Source organism: Mercurialis annua, linkage group LG3 (genome assembly GCF_937616625.2).
Source record: "Mercurialis annua linkage group LG3, ddMerAnnu1.2, whole genome shotgun sequence".
Taxonomy (NCBI): domain Eukaryota; kingdom Viridiplantae; phylum Streptophyta; class Magnoliopsida; order Malpighiales; family Euphorbiaceae; genus Mercurialis; species Mercurialis annua.
This window is the reverse complement of record NC_065572.1, coordinates 70888104-70907052: the sequence shown is the minus strand read 5'-3', so window position 1 is coordinate 70907052 and position 18949 is coordinate 70888104. Positions and strand designations below refer to the sequence as shown.

The following is an 18949-nucleotide window of genomic DNA, read 5'->3' as shown; positions in this document are numbered from 1 at the left end:
AGCCGAGTACTGGCTCGATACGAATCGAGTCAATTTTAAATTTTTCGAGTCAATTCTGAATAGCTCGCAAGTTGGCTTGACTCGGATACACCTCTAATTGCCACTTCTAGCTTAATTGGATGAAATAAATTCAAAAAAACAAAAACAAAATTCTGGAGTGAGTTAATGAGCTTTCCTCTGGGCTTATCCAGAATAAATTGCTTCATAGTTCATTTACCACAGAAATTTTACCGAAACTAGTTTCTAAAATTTGCCAATTTCAAATATTTTGAGTCCTACATTCTAAAAATAGTTCACCTCAGAGGCAATCATAAGCATGCTAGTTGTCCAATAGAAACATTTAATTAAGTCTTATTTACCATATCAGTTCCTCAGCCAAACAAAACATTCTGCAGTTAATATTTATTTACTCATTTCCAGTTCCTATAATGATAGTTCAATAAGCATGCTACTGCTAAATTTTACATAAAATGCCTATATGTTACCATTTGTAGGCTGAATAAAGATATAATACACATTTATGATATGTAGTAAACTAAGTTCATGTCAGAATTGGTTTGTGACGGTCATCTTTTCCAGTGGCAGCCCAAGAATAGGCGGCAATACCAACAACAGCCAGAGTAAGTGCCGAACCCAATAAAACTATCATCTTCCAAGGATGTAAGGATGCCTCCATGTTCTGATATGCCTGCAAGGACCCGGACATATTTACAGTTTCAGTATCATCGACAAAGTCGAATGGCGTATCTTACCCTTGATGAATTATGTAGCAAGGAAACAAAAATGCAAATGTTCTAACATATGGTGATAAATACTTTTAGCAAAAGTATGTTATAAATTTAGAGTTCAGGGATTTCATAATGTTTTCAGATATGCAAAACATAGGATCCAATAAGTTCCATATAACACATATAGTTGATGATAACAACTTACATGAGTAATAGAATCTAAGAAACGCGTTTCCTTAGGTGTTCTGTCTGCAATGAAAATGTGGAAAAGACCCATCACTCCAGTATGCATTTGAGCACTGCTGTAATTTGATTCCAGAACTAACTTCTCCCCATTTACAATCTTGACAGAGCCTGGTTTAGGATAACAGGCGGACATTCCTACGACATAACCAGCCTCATTTCCTGCTTCTTTCCCATTTCCATAAATCGGTAATGATGTACATATAACGCGTCCATCCTGACAAAAAATGTCAAAAGAAGCGCATGTTACAATTACTATATACCAGAAACTTTTTAAGGTTGATGATTAAAAGTATATAACCTGGCCATAGAGAGTTGAACCAGTTGCCCCAGTATGCTGGTGAGCAACACCATAGATAACAGAACCACCATTCGGCATGGTGATGCTTGTCCTTTTGACATCAATGCATCCTGCATTACTGTTTTTGCAGGATTTCACTTGGTATTCAACCTGCAACGTCAAGAAAGTTACATTTGTTTTCTACATATTATCACTTCCTGACCAAATAAGAATGTTCATCAATACTGCGTATCTTCTTCCACAAGCATATGTTCTAAGTCAGGTTAACAAAAACGCATTTCTAATATGGCTTAATGAAAGATCTTATATTTCAAAAGAAAAAAGAGAGTGCTCTTATCTACCTGACAGCCATTTTGTGGGCCGATTCCTGACGAACCATCAAGCCTTTCTCCAGTATCAGTAACATCAAATATAAATATTTTAACAGGAATTACAGAACTATCCCATTCAACCCATTTCACGGTGTACCGCAAGTAAATTCTTCTCGCCTCACCAGAAAACCCTTGTCTCAGCCTGCATTGTGAACCATCATAGCAACATAGCAAACCTCCTTTATATTCAGGACTCAAAAGATTGCCATTTGCATCAACAGTCGTATTGTAAAGATCACATCGGCATTCAGCGCAGCCCAACCTATCTTCGACACCTCTTGTATCTATAGCATGGAGGTCAAGCAGCCATCTTTCATCATACCCAACAGGAATTTCAGCAGGATTACCAATTTCTATGCCGTAAGGATCTGGAACATATGTAGCTGTTTTTCTTGTTTCTGATCCAACACCATAGAATTGTCCAAGAATATCCCCTTGGCATACTCCACTGTTTCTTGCAGAAATTCTCGAAGCATTTGTTCGATGATAGTATCTTCTAATAGCCCAGTGGTGAAGGTAAGTCTCATGGAGCGGTATTGAATTCCCAGCATCATCGATAACTTCAGCGTTAAAGCCTTTGAGGAAAATATGACCTCGTGGAAAATCGATGTTGTAGTGCAATCTGTAGACTACTGATCCTGGTCCTAATACAAAAACAGGGGATATAAGAGTAGCAGATTTAATCTTACTCCCGTTTTCGAGATGGGCTAGCGAAGAGGATATGTTGACAGAAAGTAGTAGCATAATTGCTACTGAAAGCATGCAGCTTTGATGAGAAGAATAAACCATATTGCCTGTCAAATCCATTGAACTAAAGCATTCAGAAGGCTTGATTCCTTAAAAAAGAAAATGAAATAAATAATTATTTCTTAAGTAACAACAAAAATGGAAAAACACATACCCTGGACTTGATACACACAGAACTTGGAGCAAATCAACCTTTTAATACTAACAGAAGCGTAATTTTGTAAGCTCTTATAAACTAATTAAATTCAGTATAAACTTCTAATGTAGAATGGGGAAATTCAGTATAAATTTCTAATGTAGAATGGGGTGTCACACAACAAATGTAATATTATAATAAGAATTTTACAAAATTATTGACAAGAAAATGTATCTTGAATTTGTGGTCTAAAATGCACCAGCGCAAGAAAATGTGAGTAGCTTGGTTCTTAATTATGAAAAAAGCAGAGTGGGTCAAGTGGCAACAACTTTTCCCTGCATTATTATATCAAATACACTAAATATTTTAACAAGAAAAATGGAAAACAAATCACATTATCGAGTTACTATTCAATTTCGGATCTATTTTCATATAATTCAACCCTATTCCACAGTACTCTTTATGCCAAATTACGAAAAATTGAATCCATTTCGTGACAGAACCCGTTCATAGCTACCATCTACCCTTTTTAACTGATATTTTTTTGTAATTATTAAAATGATGACCAGTAGTTCCAACAGAGCAGCTGCTATTGCTACTACTGATAAGAATAATCAATGGACAATTTTGCCTCTCCGTCTATCTGCAAGAATGAAAATTACATTGGAGCTTATACTCTGCTAATCACACATCAAACTATTCCAAGAATGGCCTAAAGAGTCTCATATCTAAAACATAAACATAATTTGTTCTTGGATTTAGTTATTTCAGTAAAACCCAACTCACATGAGCATGATCAGTGTGTAAGGTAGTCTCAGGGTTTGGCATTTGATCTGCAACAAAAATGTAGAAGAGCCCCATAACTCCAGTGTGCATTTGAGTACTGCTATAATTTGATTCCAACATTAATTTCTCTCCATCACCAATCTTGACAGAGCCCGGTTTAGGATAACAGGTTGACATTCCGACAATGTAACCAGCCTCGTTTCCTGCTTCTTTTCCTTTTCCATAAGTGGGTAATGATGTGCATATAACACGTCCATCCTGAATCCACAGCGCACACAACACATTTATAACTTAATATTTGCAATTGATTTGGATGGAAAATTATGAAAGCTTGAACTACGTACTAACCTGTCCGTAGAGACTTGAACCAATGCCCCCAGTGTGCTGGTGGGCAACACCGTATATGACATAACCACCGGCTGGCATTACGACATTTGTCCTTCTCACATCAATGCATTCATCAACAGCTGCATCACTGTTTCTGCAGCCTTTAACTTCATACTCAACCTGAATCCATCGATGTCTGTGTTATGACATTGTTCTGTTTAAAGAACATGTTTTTCTACAGTTTTATTTTTCTTGTTTATTTTCAACAAGAAGGGCATTATGAAATTAATCCAATCCAATTCATTTCATTTTTACCTGACAGCCATAGTGCAGACTGATTCCTGATGAGCCATTAAACCTCTCGCCAGTATCTGTAACATCAAATATAAAGATTTTAACAGGAATAGTTGAACTATCCCAATCAACCCACTTGATGGTGTACTGCAGATAAAGGTTTCTCCTGGAGCCCTGAAAACCTGGTCTCACATTGCATTGTGTATGGTCATAGCAACATAATAAACCTCCCTTGTATTCAGGTCTCAAAGGACGGCCAAATTCATCAACTGTAACATTGTAAAGATCGCATTTGCATTCAGCGCACCCCAGCCTATCTTCAACGCCCCTTGTATCTATAGCATGGATGTTAACTAACCATTTCTCTTCATACCCAACAGGAATTTCAGCAGGGTTACCAACTTCTATACCATAAGGATCTGGAACATGTGTATCTGTTTTTCTTGTTTCTGAACCAAGACCAAAATACTGACCAAGAACATTACCTTGACATATACCACTGTTTCTTGCAGAAATATGATCTGATGGACTATTGTTCTCGTTGACTGAAGCATTCGTTGGTTGATAGTATCTCGAAACAACCCAGTGGTGAAGGTAAGTTTCATGGAGAGGAATTGGATTGCCAGACTCATCGATTACTTCAGCATTAAAGCTTTTGAGGAATATATGACCTCTTGGAAAATCAATATTGTAGTACCACCTATTCTCTACAGACCCTGGTCCCAATACAAACTTAGGTGATAGGAATGTAGCAGTCTTGATCTTATTCCCACTTTCAAGATGGCCTAATGAATAAGATATGGTAGCCAAAAACAGTAGTAACAATCAGCTTTGAGAAGAAAAAGCCATATTTCCTGTCAATTTCATTACATCAAGTTAAAGCACTCATATATATTTATACAATCATTCATAAAACCCAGATAAACAGTGTGTAGAATACAGCATAAGTCATATCAAATCCAGAATCAACTTTAAACAATCTTCAACAGAAAATATTTTACACTTATGAAATCAATTTCCAAGCAAACCCTTTGCTTAATCAAAGTTATAACAAAACCAATCAATTACTATCATAAAATTTATCTAAATATGCAGGGTAATTGATCTGATCATCACTGAAGTTTTAAGTTTTCTCATTTCAGTCACTGAACTATTTTTTTTTTTCATTTTGATCATTGAACTTTAATTTTTTTTCATTCTGGCTGGAAAATATCAAAATGAAAAAAATGAAAGTTCAATGATGAAAAAGAAAAAAAATTAGTTCGGTGACTGAAATGAAAAAATTTGAAACTTGAGTGATATTTAGAATCAATTACCCAAATATGCATCATATTTTACATCAAAAAAGGAAAGAAAAAACAACTCATAGTCATAAGGAAATGAAATATAAAACCAAGCTAAGAGCTTAAAGAAGAAAATGAACACTAACACATTCAGCAATTTCTGATATGGCTTGAAGGCACTGATGAGAACCCTATAGCAAATACTTAATCTTTATAATGACACCTTGTCATCTTCAAAAAAATACTACTATAAAACAAACACTTTTTAAATAGAAATAAGCATATAAAACATGCAGAAAAAATTAAATATTTCCTGAGGATAGAAGTAACCATTTAGAAGTAGGCAACTGATATCGCGTCCAGGAAATAACGTGAGGTAATCAATTACATCAATGGAGGGTTGATGATAAAAATTATGTCGACGCTGGACAACTTTAGGACGACATGCAAACTGTCAAAATTCGACAGAGGACGAAAAGCGCCGATTATTGAAGACGAAGCTGGAAATAGAAATGCATATTTGTGCCCCCAAAAACTTTAGTATTTTGGTCATTTACACACTCATACTTAGATGATAATTATTGGGTTACTTCCTAAAAAAATCACGAACTTTACACGAAGTTTCATTTTAATCATGACCTTTAAAAATTGTCATTTAAAGGCATGAACTTTTCATTTTGTTTCAAATCTATTATTTAAGTGTATTTTTGTTGACTAAATTCTTCAATAAACCATTAATGAAAGACCCAAATTATAAATCGACATTAAATCTTATTATCTTTTAGTTAGAGTATATAGGATTAGGAATTTTTGGTTCGATAAAATACACCGGATTTTACTTTGGCGATAGATTTGAAACAAAATGAAAGTTCGTGCCTTTAAATGAAAACTTTTAAAGTTCATGATTAAAATGACACTTCGTGTAAAGTTCGTGATTTTTTTAGGAATTAACCCATAATTATTTTAGTATATTTTTATATAGGCTTAATTACTCAAAAACTACCCATCTTTAAACTTTTTTCAATTACGCCGTGACGTAAGAAAAGAAAACCAATTATTGATTTTTTGTGTTTCAATATCCCAAATTGGAAATTTCGGATGATTTAATTACTTTAAGGATGAAAACATTCAAAACAACTAAAAAGAAGGATAATATCATATATTTTTTATTTAAAAAATTACAAACAAATTTTTAATCTTTAAAAACGTTCAAATAAGTCTTAAATGAATAATTAATTTTTAAAATTTTATTAAATAAGTGACATTTAATAATCATTTATTTATTAAAATAATAAAAAACCGCGTCAAACCCCACCACCGTCCACCGAACACCTCCGATTTATGGATCCGCCATGTCTACTGGAAGTTACCCACTAGAGTTCTTCCTTGAAGAATAGACCCGATGAGTTTGTTCTTCCTTGAAGAGTAGTCGATTTTTGATAAAAGTTTTCAATTTATATCTAGTGAAACATTTTTTTTTGTAAATCGATTTCGTTTTGTGTAAGGGTATCTTTTTACTGTTTTTAATTTTAAAAAGTTATTGATAATTAATATAATTAAATAAAAAAATTATTATGTTTGTTGAATTTTTTGAGGAAAAAAATTATTTTGTACTATTAATAACATTAAGACCTAATTAGAATATAGGTTAAAAATGAAAAATTACTTTATTTTTTTTAAATATAAAGAGGTTAATTTAATATTTTGGGGTATAATGAAAATATAAAAATTAAAACTAGAATACAATTAGTTTTTTTTCTACATCAAGGTGCAATTGAAAAAAAGGGAAGTTTAGGTATTTACTCCAAAAATGAAAATATTTGCACTTTATATTTCAACACGGAAAAGTTACAGAAAATACCTCATGTTTTCTCTAGATTTATATTTTTACTCTGAATTTTAAAATATTTATGATATTACTCTGTTATCATCTGATTATCATAAACACTTATATAATTTATTTTTTTCGTAGGTTATCATACAATTATCATAACCTTATCATACTTCATTATCATCTAGTTATCATACTGCAGTGTTATGATAACGACATGATAATGTAGTGATACTGACATGATAATCAGACATTGTTTTATCATAAAATAATCATAGATATTATCATAACATTATCATCTAGGTACCATAAATACTATCATCTCAGTATCATATGATAATATTATGATAACGATATGATAATCAAACATTATTTTCTCCAAAAAATCATTTTTTTCTTGCAGTGTCATGATAACAACATGATAATATATTGATACTCATATGATAATCAGACGTTGTCATTTAAAAAAAATAATTTTTTCTGCAGTATTATAATAATGCAGTGATACTCATATGATAATCAGATGCTGTTTTGTGCAGAAAATCGTTTTTTCATCATAAAATCGTTTTTCATGCAGATTTTTAGATCTAAAATTGAGAAAATCAAAGGGTAATTTATTTAGATATAAAAGTTAATATAAATCGTATTAATCACCATGAATTTAAGAAAAACTAAAATCAAATATGAAAAGAACGGCGAAGCGACGGTGGGGTGATGGCGGAGTGACGACGACCGATGAAGGAACAATGAAGAAGAAGAGAAGAAATAAAGAAGAAGAAGAAAGAAAAAAAAGAAGAAGAAGAAGAAGAAAAAATGGCGAAGAAAACAAAGAAGAAGGAGAAGGAGAAAAAGTGCATCTTGCCCTTGACTGAATCAAAATTTCAAAATTTTACATGTATTGACCGTTGGCCATAACTACACTCCACTATCAACTCAGTTGTAGTCAGAAAACCAATCGAAATTGGCACAAATGTGATATGAACAACCCGAATCTGCATAAATTTCGGATAAAAAACAACTATGGTGCAATTTTAAGCGTAGACTGGTTCTCTAACCTGATTCGCTTGTAACCGCTAGCATTCAGTCCTCATCTAATTATCTCTAAATAAATTGACTTATGAGTGATCCAATAGTGACGCCGTTCAAATTACAAACGTTGTAATCCATCTTGTGTCTAAGATTGCTACTTATTCAAAACAAAATCTCTTTTGCAATATCATGATTTTATCAAAATCTGACTATGCCCAAACAAACTCTTCATTCAACAAACTCTTAAAAGCAATTTTTAAATTCGAATCACTAATAGAATTTCATAAGAGTATAAAGAGATTACCCCAATCATTCATCTTATAAAGGCTCTATAAAATCCTCAAATAGTTGTGTGTTTAGAAAAGTCATACTTTTTTCTTTGTAGTTTAAAGTAGCATATTGATCTCCATCACAAAAATCTCCTTAAGAATTTTAATACCCAAATCTGTCTTCAACGACTTTCGGCACTTGAAATTTGGTGGCTTCTCTATCTCCAAAACATCTTCTTTGTGTCAAGTAATTGCGCCTTGCGAAATCCTCCAAATAATAATTTTGCCATAATAATCATAATCCAAAATAAATCTGAAAACCAAATTGGCTCTGATACCAATTGTTGTAACATTGATACTGATTGTTGAATCTTTGGTACCAATTGTCGTGACCGGTTCTTGACCGGATTGGTATGCGCAACGGAATCGAAACCATTCGGCAGGTATTTAATAATGAATTTGATAAACAAATAACAATATAGCAAAATAATAAATAACACAAGAGATTTACGTGGTTCTCCTTTAAAGCGTACATCCACGGGCGAAAGATTCGAGCCATCCACTAATCATCAAAAGGAGTACAAAATTGGTGGAGAATCACCAAATATAGAACATCTCTAATAAATATGCCCATAAAAGAAAAATCCACAAAGTGTTTAACTCTCTACACAATCCACTTCACAATGTACCGCATGTAAATGTTTCTCCTGGAGCCTTGAAAACCTTGTCTCACTTTGCATTGCGTATTGTCATAGCAACATAATAAACCTCCCTTGTATTCAGGCCTCAAAGGATGACCATATCGATCAACTGTAACATTGTAAAGGCCACGTTTGCATTCAACGCAGCCACGCCTATCTTCCACGCCCCTTGTATCGATAGCATGGACGTTAAGCGACCATTTGTCTTCATACCCAACATGAATTTCAGCAGGATTACCAACTTCTATTCCGTAAGGATCTGGAACATCTGTAGCTGTTTTTCTTGTTTCTGATCCAACACCAAAATACTGACTAAGAAGATCACCTTGACATATTCCACTGTTTCCTGCAGAAATAAGACCTGATGGCGGATTGTTCTCCGTAATTGAAGCATTCGTAGGTTGATTTTATCTCGAAACTCTCCAGTGATGAAGGTAAGTTTCATAAAGAGGAATTGGATTTCCAGCTTCATCGATTAATTCGACATTAAAGCTTTTGAGAAATATATGACCTCTTGGAAAATCAAGATTGTAGAACCACCTATCCGCTATTGATCTCGGTCCCAATACAAAATTATGGGATTTGAAAATAGCAGTCTTGATCTTAATCCCATTTTGAAGATGGCTTGAGGAAGAAGGTATCGTAGCCGAAAGCAGTAGTAGTATTGCTAATGAAAGCAAGCAGCTTGGAGAAAAATTAGCCATAATGCCTGTCAAATTCATTACAACAGCTTAAGGCCTGCGTGTATATATAACTAAATTGGCCGCAAAGTTTATCTAAAAATGGATCATAAAGGAAAAACAAACTGAAAAAATAATAAAAAGTTCTATAATAGTACTATACAAATGTAGCTACGTGAATCAAGTATCAACAATTTCTGCATATGTTTATCAAAATTCTTAAAAAGAAGCATGAAACCACTACGTTGGAATATTTAATGATAAAAAAAAGTAATGAAAAATTTCAAATGGTATTGTCCATTTGTTTATTGTAAATATAACTTACACAATCAAATAAGAGCAAATTACTATGACATCCCTCACAATTGATATAATTCACACTTTAGTTCCTTTTGTTTGAAAATCAAACGATATGGTCTCTCATTTTGTTTTTCATCAACGATTTAGTCATTCTGTCCATTTTTGGTGTTAGTCAATGAAGTCAACGAAATTATATGGTCTCCCATTTTTATTTTTATCAATGATTTCATCCTCACTTTTGTTTTTTTCAACGATTTTGTCCTTCATATTTGAAAATTAATTTACTACGAAGTTCTTATTGACTTCGTTGACAAACACTGAAAATGAACGGAAGGACTAAACTATTGACAGAAACAAAAGTGAGAGATCATATCGTTTAATTTTCACATAAAAGAGATTAAAGTTTAAATTATATTAAATATGAGGGTTCTGATTAGGGGTGAGCAAGAACCGAACCAAACCGAAAAATCGAACCGAACCGAACCGAATTTTGTTGTTTGGTTCAGTTTTTCGGTGAAAACGGTTAGGTTTGGTTTCCACTCTAGGTAAAGTTTGGTGTTCGGTGTTCGGTTTGGTTTTGGTGTTTTAAAAACCGAACCGACCGAAAAACCGAATTAACCGAAATTTAATATAAAATATATATATTTTAAAAAAATAATATACATATATACTTATATTTATATGTTTTTTGTCTTTATATCTTAATTATTGTTGATATATGAGTTAATTATTGTTATTTAAACATATATTGAAGTTTATTAAACTCTAATTATTTAACATTTCAATTAATTTTAATATAAAAAAATTTAAAAAAATAAAAAATGGTGAAATTCGGTTTCAACCGAACCATACCGAACCAAAATTTTCGGTTCGGTTCGATTTGAAATTTTTCCAAACCAAAAACAAAAAAAAACCGAAAAAATTCCAACCGAACCGACCGATGCTCACCTTAGTTCTGATAGTAATTTGCTCAGGAAATAAACAAACATTTATTGGTATCCATTTTTGGATAGGCGAGACAGATGGAGGTAGGTAATTTATCTCAGTCATCTATAAATAAAGGGAAAGTTGGTCGTAATCAATTATAATTACTCAAATCGACACTGCATGTGAAGAAATTTGAGATATTGCAACATGTTTGTGTTATGCTCTCTCAGTTACTTTTCTAGTTTTGCAAAAAATTTAGGGTTTAAAATGTTAAGATCGATAGTGAGAGGAAGAAGAAATTGAAGAATGAATACTTCATTTACAGAAATTTAATATTGAGAACAACATTTTTTATAAGGATTACGTGCTTCAGTGTTTTTTTTACAGATTCAGGGGTTTAAAGATTCACTAGGGTTTTAAATTTTTTTGATTTGTAAATCCCGGTCAAATGTCATGTCATGGTGAATGATCTGTGCTTTAAACATTTTAAATTCTGTTTTAATTTTCTGATACTGGATGGTGTGTCACACAAATTAATAGCACTACATTTGTAGTCTACAATTGGCAAGCAATTGAATCTTTATGGCAGCAACTAAAATCAAGAATTAGATGATTCCCTGTGGTTGCAGCTGATTGAAACTAACAGGATCCATTTTATGCCCGAATTGCCTCATAGCGACAATGATTGCAAGTCCCACCAGAGCTACTACTACTCCTGCTGTCCAAGTCCAAGAATAATCAATGGATAATTTCGCCTCTCCGTCTATCTGCAACGACGAAAAGTACATCCGAGGTTATGTTCTGCTATTCAAACATTAAACCATATTCACAATTTTGTTCTTGGCTTTAGTTATTTCTGACTTTTCTTTAAACAGTAAAACCGAACTCACATGATCATGATCTGCAACCAAAATGTAGAATATCCCCATAACTCCAGTTTGCATTTGAGTACTGCTATAATTTGATTCCAACATTAATTTCTCTCCGTCACCAATCCTGACAGAGCCCGGTTTAGGATAACAGGTCGACGTTCCTACAAGGTAACCAGCCTCATTTCCTGCTTCTTTCCCTTCTCCATAAATTGGTAATGATGTGCATATAACACGTCCATCCTGAATCCACCGCACAAACAAGCTGTTTAAATCGGATTCATGAATTATTAACCTTCTGGCGAAAGAAACAGAGTTACAACTTAATAACCTGTCCGTAGAGAGTTGAACCAATGGCCCCAGCATGCTGGTGGACAACACCGTATATGACATAACCACCAGTCGGCATGATAACGTTTGTCCTTTTCACATCAACGCATTCTGTATCAGTGTTTCTGCAGCCTTGAACATCATACTCAACCTGCATTCATCCATTAGAATGTCTACATTATGACATTGTTTCTAAACAAAAATGTTTGTTTTTCATATTTACCTGACAGCCAATTTCTGATGAGCCATTAACTCTTTTGCCAGTATCAGTAACATCAAATATAAAGATTTTAACAGGAATAACTGATCTATCCCAATCAACCCACTTCACAGTATAGCGCAGGTAATAGGTTCTCATGGAGCCCTGAAAACCTTGTCTCAATCTACATTGTGTTTGGTCATGGCAACATAACAAACCTCCCTTATATTCAGGCCTCAAGGGACGACCAAATGCATCAACTGTAACATTGTAAAGCTCACATTTGCATTCCGTGCATCCCAACTTATCTTCAACTCCCCGTGTATCGATAACATGAACGTTAAGCGCCCATGTCTCTTCATACTCGGCAGGAATTTCAGCAGGATTACCAACTTCTATACCATAAGGATCTGGAACATGTGTATCTGTTTTTCTTGTTTCTGATCCAACACCAAAATACTGACTATTAGAATCACCTTGGCATATTCCACTATTTCCTGCAGAAATAAGATCTGATAGGCTATTGTTCTCTGTAATTGAAGCATTTTTTGGTTTATAATATCTCGAAACAACCCAGTGGTGAAGGTAAGTTTCGTAGAGTGGCATTGGATTTCCGGACTCATCGATTACTTCAGCATTAAAGCTTTTGACGAATATATGACCTCTTGGAAAATCAAGATTGTAGAACCACTTATCCGCTACTGATCCTGGTTCCAATACAATTTTAGGGGTAAGGTAAGTAGCAGTCATGATCTTCCCATTTTCAAGATGACTTGAGGAAGAAGATATCGGAGCCGAAAGCAGCAGTAGTATTGCTAATGAAAGCAAACAGCTTTGACAAAATTGAGCCATATAATGCCTGCACAATACAGGTTAAATTTTTAGCGGTTAGTGACATTGTCACATAAGCAAATTTTGACTTAAACTGCTGTAAAAACCTCTATTTAGTGTAAAAATAAAAGTTTAGTTACGAAAATATGGTAAAAGAAATGACGATAACTATTCTATAAATATTCTATAGTTTAGTGACCGAAAAAAAAATTAACCGGTTCAATTACATGATCAGGTTAAAGATTATCATTCATAAAACCCAAATATACAACCTCTAAATTATTCACAATTATGAAATCAACTTCCAAGCATATATTCATGTTTGGTTTAAATTATAACAAAAGCAATCAATTACTGCCACAAAGTTTATATAAATATGGATCATATTTAATTACTAGAGTAAATCTAAAAATGAATTAAATATCAACAATTTCTGCATATGCTTAGCAAAATTCATCTATCCAAAAAAAAAAACATGAAATTTCTAAAAAAAGGGGTTATAGCATAAAACTTACTAAGTAAATAAAACAAACTCATAACGAAAGGAAAATAAAAACAAGCTAAAAAATTTAAAGAGAACAAAACACACTAAGAAAGTCAACAGAGAAGAACATACCCAAATTCAGTAATTTCTGACCCAACAAGAGATTGCGGTTTGAAGGTGTTGACAACTTAATAACAACAAATACTTAATCCTCCCGTCCTTAATATACTCACATTTTAAAAAAAAAATCAATTTATACTTTTTTTATAAATTGTATACTCAAAATAAATTATTAATCTGCAAAATTTAATACAAACAAAATTTAGTGCAGAATATTTTAAAAATATAAATAAACATATATACAGAACATGATGAAGAAAAAAATTGTAGTGGAAGAAGTAGACATTTTAGAAGTGGACAAACTGATTCTTATCTAACAAATAAAATAACCAATATTCGTTTTTGATTGCATTAAGAAAAATTAGATCAATGACGTCAATGCATGGTGTGCTGATAATAAAATATTGGCTTAACCAATTTTGAGGTCCCTAAACTATACAATTTTAGTTCATCGGGTCCTTCAACTTCTATTTGGCTTCTTCAGTTCTCAAAACTTTCATTTTTTTATTCATCAAATCCCTCAACTTCTATTTGGCTTCCTCAGATCACTAGACTTTTATTTTTTAGTTCATTAGGTACTTTAAGGGAATCTATTTAAGGACTTAATGAAGTAAAAAACAAAAGTTTAAGGATCTAAGGAATCAAAAACCGAAAGTTTAGGGATCTGAGGAAGACAAATAAAAGTTGAGGGACCTGATGAAACAAAAAATGAAAGTTTAGGGATTTGAGGAAGCCAAATAAAAGTTGAGGGACCTAATGAATAAAAAACGTATAGTTCAGAGATCTTAAAATAGATTTAGCCTAAAAAATTAGTCCATGACTACGAGAACTTCAGGACAAATTCGAAAAATGTTGAACTTGGACAGAGAGAAAACTTTTAATTTTTTTATCATCATGAACGAATAAAGAGAATTTGAAAAGTATTTATATTAAACGTTTGTTTTATTAAACATATGAAAATAATATTATGTGGCATTCCGATAGAATTGTCCATTTTTTCTTTAAAATTCTTACTCATCTATAGTACATCACAATTTTTAAATTTAATCATTTTATATCATTCTTATTTAAAGTCCACTAATTAACTCATTGGTATTATTCCTAAAAAAGTGACTTAATGATAATATTAAATAAAGATAGAGTAAGAAAATAGAGATAAATTTGTAAACATTTATGATATTAACTGTGTTTGTTAAACTGCATGATTAAGATAAAATGGATAATTCTATTGTCACAGACTAAGAAGCACGGAAATTTCGACAAAGTTGCGTTTCCCGTTTCAGAAACGTTTTGAAAACCGGAAACTATTGGACACCCGTACGAAACGTTTCGGGCCGTTTCTGTAAATAATAAAAATTAAAATTTGTAAACAAAATTAAAATTATTACCCACAAATAAAAAAATCTAACTAGTTACCCATAATTTCTACATTCGCATTGCCCACAATACATCAAATATACTTATTTGTGTTGAATTATATTATATTTTCTTATATATTTATAAAATTTTAAATATTTAGTATATTAAAATGAATTATTTTGTTAATTATCATAAATATTTAAATAATATTTTTATAAATATATCCCTACATTTTTGTTATTTACACGTTTCTCCCACGTTTCGTGTCCTTCAGTTTGAAAAACTTTCGTTTTCCCGTGTCCGTTTCGTATCGTTTCCGTTTCCGTGCTACCTAGAGTAAGTATTTTTTTTATCATTGTTCAAAAAATATTTAAAAATAAAAATGAAATCATTATTTGTTTATGATCATTTTTTATGGGGCAAAATTCATATTTGGATCTTTGCATTATTATATTTTTTAAATTGGATTCCGCCAATACAAACAATTTATACATATATTGAGTCTTTAAAATTTTAATTTTTGTATTAATTACACATAAAATCAGCACATTTACACTAAATTGCTATTCTATAGTAATCTTTAAAGTAACCATATCATTGTTGGAAAATCCAATGACTTGTAGCTAATATGGCGGTCGAAAAATATCGCGACACGAAAAATTAAATGCGGCAAGTAATTAAAAGAAATGCACAAGCACAAGTTAGATGGCACAAGTAATAAGTGCTTTACATTTGTGGTCTAAAATGCACAAGCACAAGAAAATGCCGGTCGTTTGGTTTTTGACAATAAATATATGAAGGCTTCTTGACAATAAATATATGAAGGCTCCACTTGCATCAGTTTACCAAAGAATAATGGAACAACATAATCGATTTGCTATTCTATTTTTGGTCTATTCTTATATACCATAAGCATAAAATATGTATACTGTTGAGCTCAAAAAAGCAGTATGTTACAAACATTCTGACTACTGGCCTATTTGTTCAAATAAACTGTATCTATTTATATATGGTTACACAGTGTTTATGCCAGCAAGTAAAATCAATAATTAGATTATTCCTTGTGCCCGGAGTTGACGAAAACTGGATCCATTTCATGGCAGAATTGGTTCGTAGCTGTCCTCTATCCTTTTTAACTGATATCTTTTAGCAATAGCAACGACGATTACAAGTCCCAACAGAGCTACTACCACTCCTACTGTCCAAGAATAATCAACGGATAATTTCGCCTCTCCGTCTATCTGCAAGAACACAAATTACATCAGAGGTTATACTCTGCTAAAGAGTGATATATTTTAAACATATTCACAATCTGTTCTATTTATGGCTTTCTTTTAACAGTAAAACCCAACTTACATGAGCATGATTGGTTTGTAAGATAGTCTCAGGTTCTGGTATTTGATCTGCAACCAGAATGTAGAAGAGCCCCATAACTCCAGTGTGAGTTTGAGTACTGCTATAATTTGATTCCAACATTAATTTCTCTCCGTCATCAATCTTGACAGAGCCCGGTTTTGGATAGCATGTCGACATTCCTACAATGTAACCAGCCTCGTTCCCTGCTTCTTTTCCTTCTCCATAGGTGGGTACAGATGTGCATATAACACGTCCATCCTGAATTCACCGCGCACATAACAGATTTATAACTTAATATTGCAGTTTATTTTGGCTGGAAAATTATGAAATACTAACCTGTCCGTAGAGAGTTGAACCAACTCCCCCAGTGTGCTGGTGAGCAACACCGTATATGACATGACCACCAATTGGCATGATCACATTTGTCCTTCTCACATCAAGGCATTCATCAACACCTGCATTAGTGTTTCTGCAGCCTTTAACTTCATACTCAACCTGCACCGAACAATCAGAATATCTGCATTATGACATTGTTTATTACAAAAATGTTTTTCAAAAATTGCATTGTTATTATGAAATAATCCAATTCATTTCATTGTTACCCGACAACCACTTTGCGGAGGAGTTCTTGACGAGCGATTAAGCCTTTTCCCATCATCGGTAACATCAAAAATAAAGATTTTAACAGGGATAGTTAAACTATCCCAATCAACCCACTTCACGGTGTATCGCAGGTAAAGGTTTCTCCTAGAGCCCTGAAAACCTGGTCTCACTTTACATTGTGTATGGTCATAACAACATAACAGACCTCCTTCGTACCCAGGTCTCAAAGGACGACCGAATACATCAACTGTAACATTGTAAAGATCGCATTTGCATTCAGCGCACCCCAGCCTATCTTCAACGCCCCTTGTATCTATAGCATGGATGTTAAGCACCCATTTCTCTTCATACCCAACAGGAATTTCAGCAGGGTTACCAACTTCTATACCATAAGGATCCGGAACATCCGTAGCTGTTTTTCTTGTTTCCGATCCAAGACCAAAATACTGACTAACACCAGGACATATTCCACTATTTCCTGCAGAAATAAGACCTGATGGCCGACTGTTCCCGGAAATTGAAGCATTCGCTGGTTGATAGTATCTCACAACAACCCAATGGTGAAGGTAAGTTTCATGGAGAGGAATCGGATTGCCATCTTCATCGATTACTTCAGCATTAAAGCTTTTGAGAAATATATGACCTCTTGGAAAATCAAGATTGTAGTAATACCTATCCTCTACTGATCCTGGTCCCAATACAAAATTAGGGGATAGGAAAGTTGAAGTCTTGATCTTATTCCCATTTTCAAGATGGCCTAAGGAAGAACATATGGCAGCCAAAAGCAGCAGAATTGCTAATGAAAGCAAGCAGCTTTGAGAAGAATGATTCATTTATTGCCTGTCAAATTCATTACATCAGGTCAAATTCATTACAGTATAATTCAAATGAAATCCATAATCAACCTTCAACAATCTTAACTGTAAACTATTTTACACTTATGAAATCAAATTCCAAGCAAATCTTTTTACTTGATAACAAAAGCAATCAATTAATGCCACAAAATTCATCTCAAAAAATGAAAAAATAATAAAAAATTCTGTACTGCTTGAATTAAGTATCAACACGTTATACATATGCTTATCAAAATTGTGTCTTTTTGTAATAAAAGAATTGGATTTATAGTACCTAGCAACCAGAAATAGCTGAAGTATATATCAGCATGCTTGAATTAAAAAGGAAAGAATAAAGCAACTCATAATGAAATGAAAACAAAACTAAGCTGAGAATTAATTGAAGAAAAAACATTGGAAGTTTATAGAAAACAGCGTACCCAAATTCAATATATTCTGATACAACAAGACGATGGCGGTTTGGAATTGTGGAGAACGCAGAGTCTGAAACCCGATAATAAATGCTTGATCTTTCCGTCATTTATATTCGCATTTTAAAAAAATGTTTGCTTTTGTTTTTGTTTTCATATCAAAATTTATATTTTTAAAATAATAATGATAATAATATACTATATTTTTTTTTCAAAAATGATAATAATATTCTTTTTTTTGCCAAATAATAATATATCTAGAACAGCATTTATTACAATGACTTTTTCCTATTTTATCCAATAATAATAAATTAATATAAAATTATTTTACAAACAAAAATAAGACTTTTAACAAATAAAATACTCGAGATAAAAAATGAAACTTTTAAAATAAAATAGAAAAAAAAAACTTAAAAAAAACATTGAACTAAACTTCCAAATATAAACCCCATATACTTAAAATGCCTTATCTTTCTCATCCAAGAACCTATAGCGAACCAGTATTGTACTCTTGGGAGAGCAAATGATCAAGTCACGCTGTTTTTTATTTTGTGCCAATTTCATTTTGAAATCACGGGCTG

At 32.8% G+C, this 18949-nt stretch overlaps 2 protein-coding genes and 1 pseudogene across 2 annotated transcripts; all 3 read right to left on the bottom strand.

The window, feature by feature from the left end:
* Positions 1 to 367: 367 nt before the first annotated feature.
* LOC126672946 (uncharacterized) lies at positions 368 to 4758 on the bottom strand (the record flags this gene model as incomplete). The annotated part of the gene is made up of 7 exons (XM_050366892.1): positions 368 to 688; positions 934 to 1188; positions 1273 to 1422; positions 1614 to 2437; positions 3309 to 3570; positions 3661 to 3819; positions 3955 to 4758. Coding segments are annotated over 7 exons (2601 nt in total), but the record flags the coding sequence as incomplete, so codon positions are not given.
* Positions 4759 to 8953: 4195 nt separating this feature from the next.
* On the bottom strand, positions 8954 to 9768 carry LOC126672944 (uncharacterized; annotated as a pseudogene).
* A 1641-nt stretch (positions 9769 to 11409) lies between these two features.
* LOC126675514 (uncharacterized) lies at positions 11410 to 18508 on the bottom strand. Its single transcript, XM_056104950.1, is given in 8 exon segments — positions 11410 to 11720; positions 11844 to 12065; positions 12154 to 13183; positions 13272 to 13291; positions 16493 to 16759; positions 16838 to 16996; positions 17104 to 17944; positions 18378 to 18508. Coding segments are annotated over 7 exon segments (2694 nt in total). The 5' UTR covers positions 17938 to 17944; positions 18378 to 18508; the 3' UTR covers positions 11410 to 11558.
* Between the last annotated feature and the right edge of the window lie 441 nt (positions 18509 to 18949).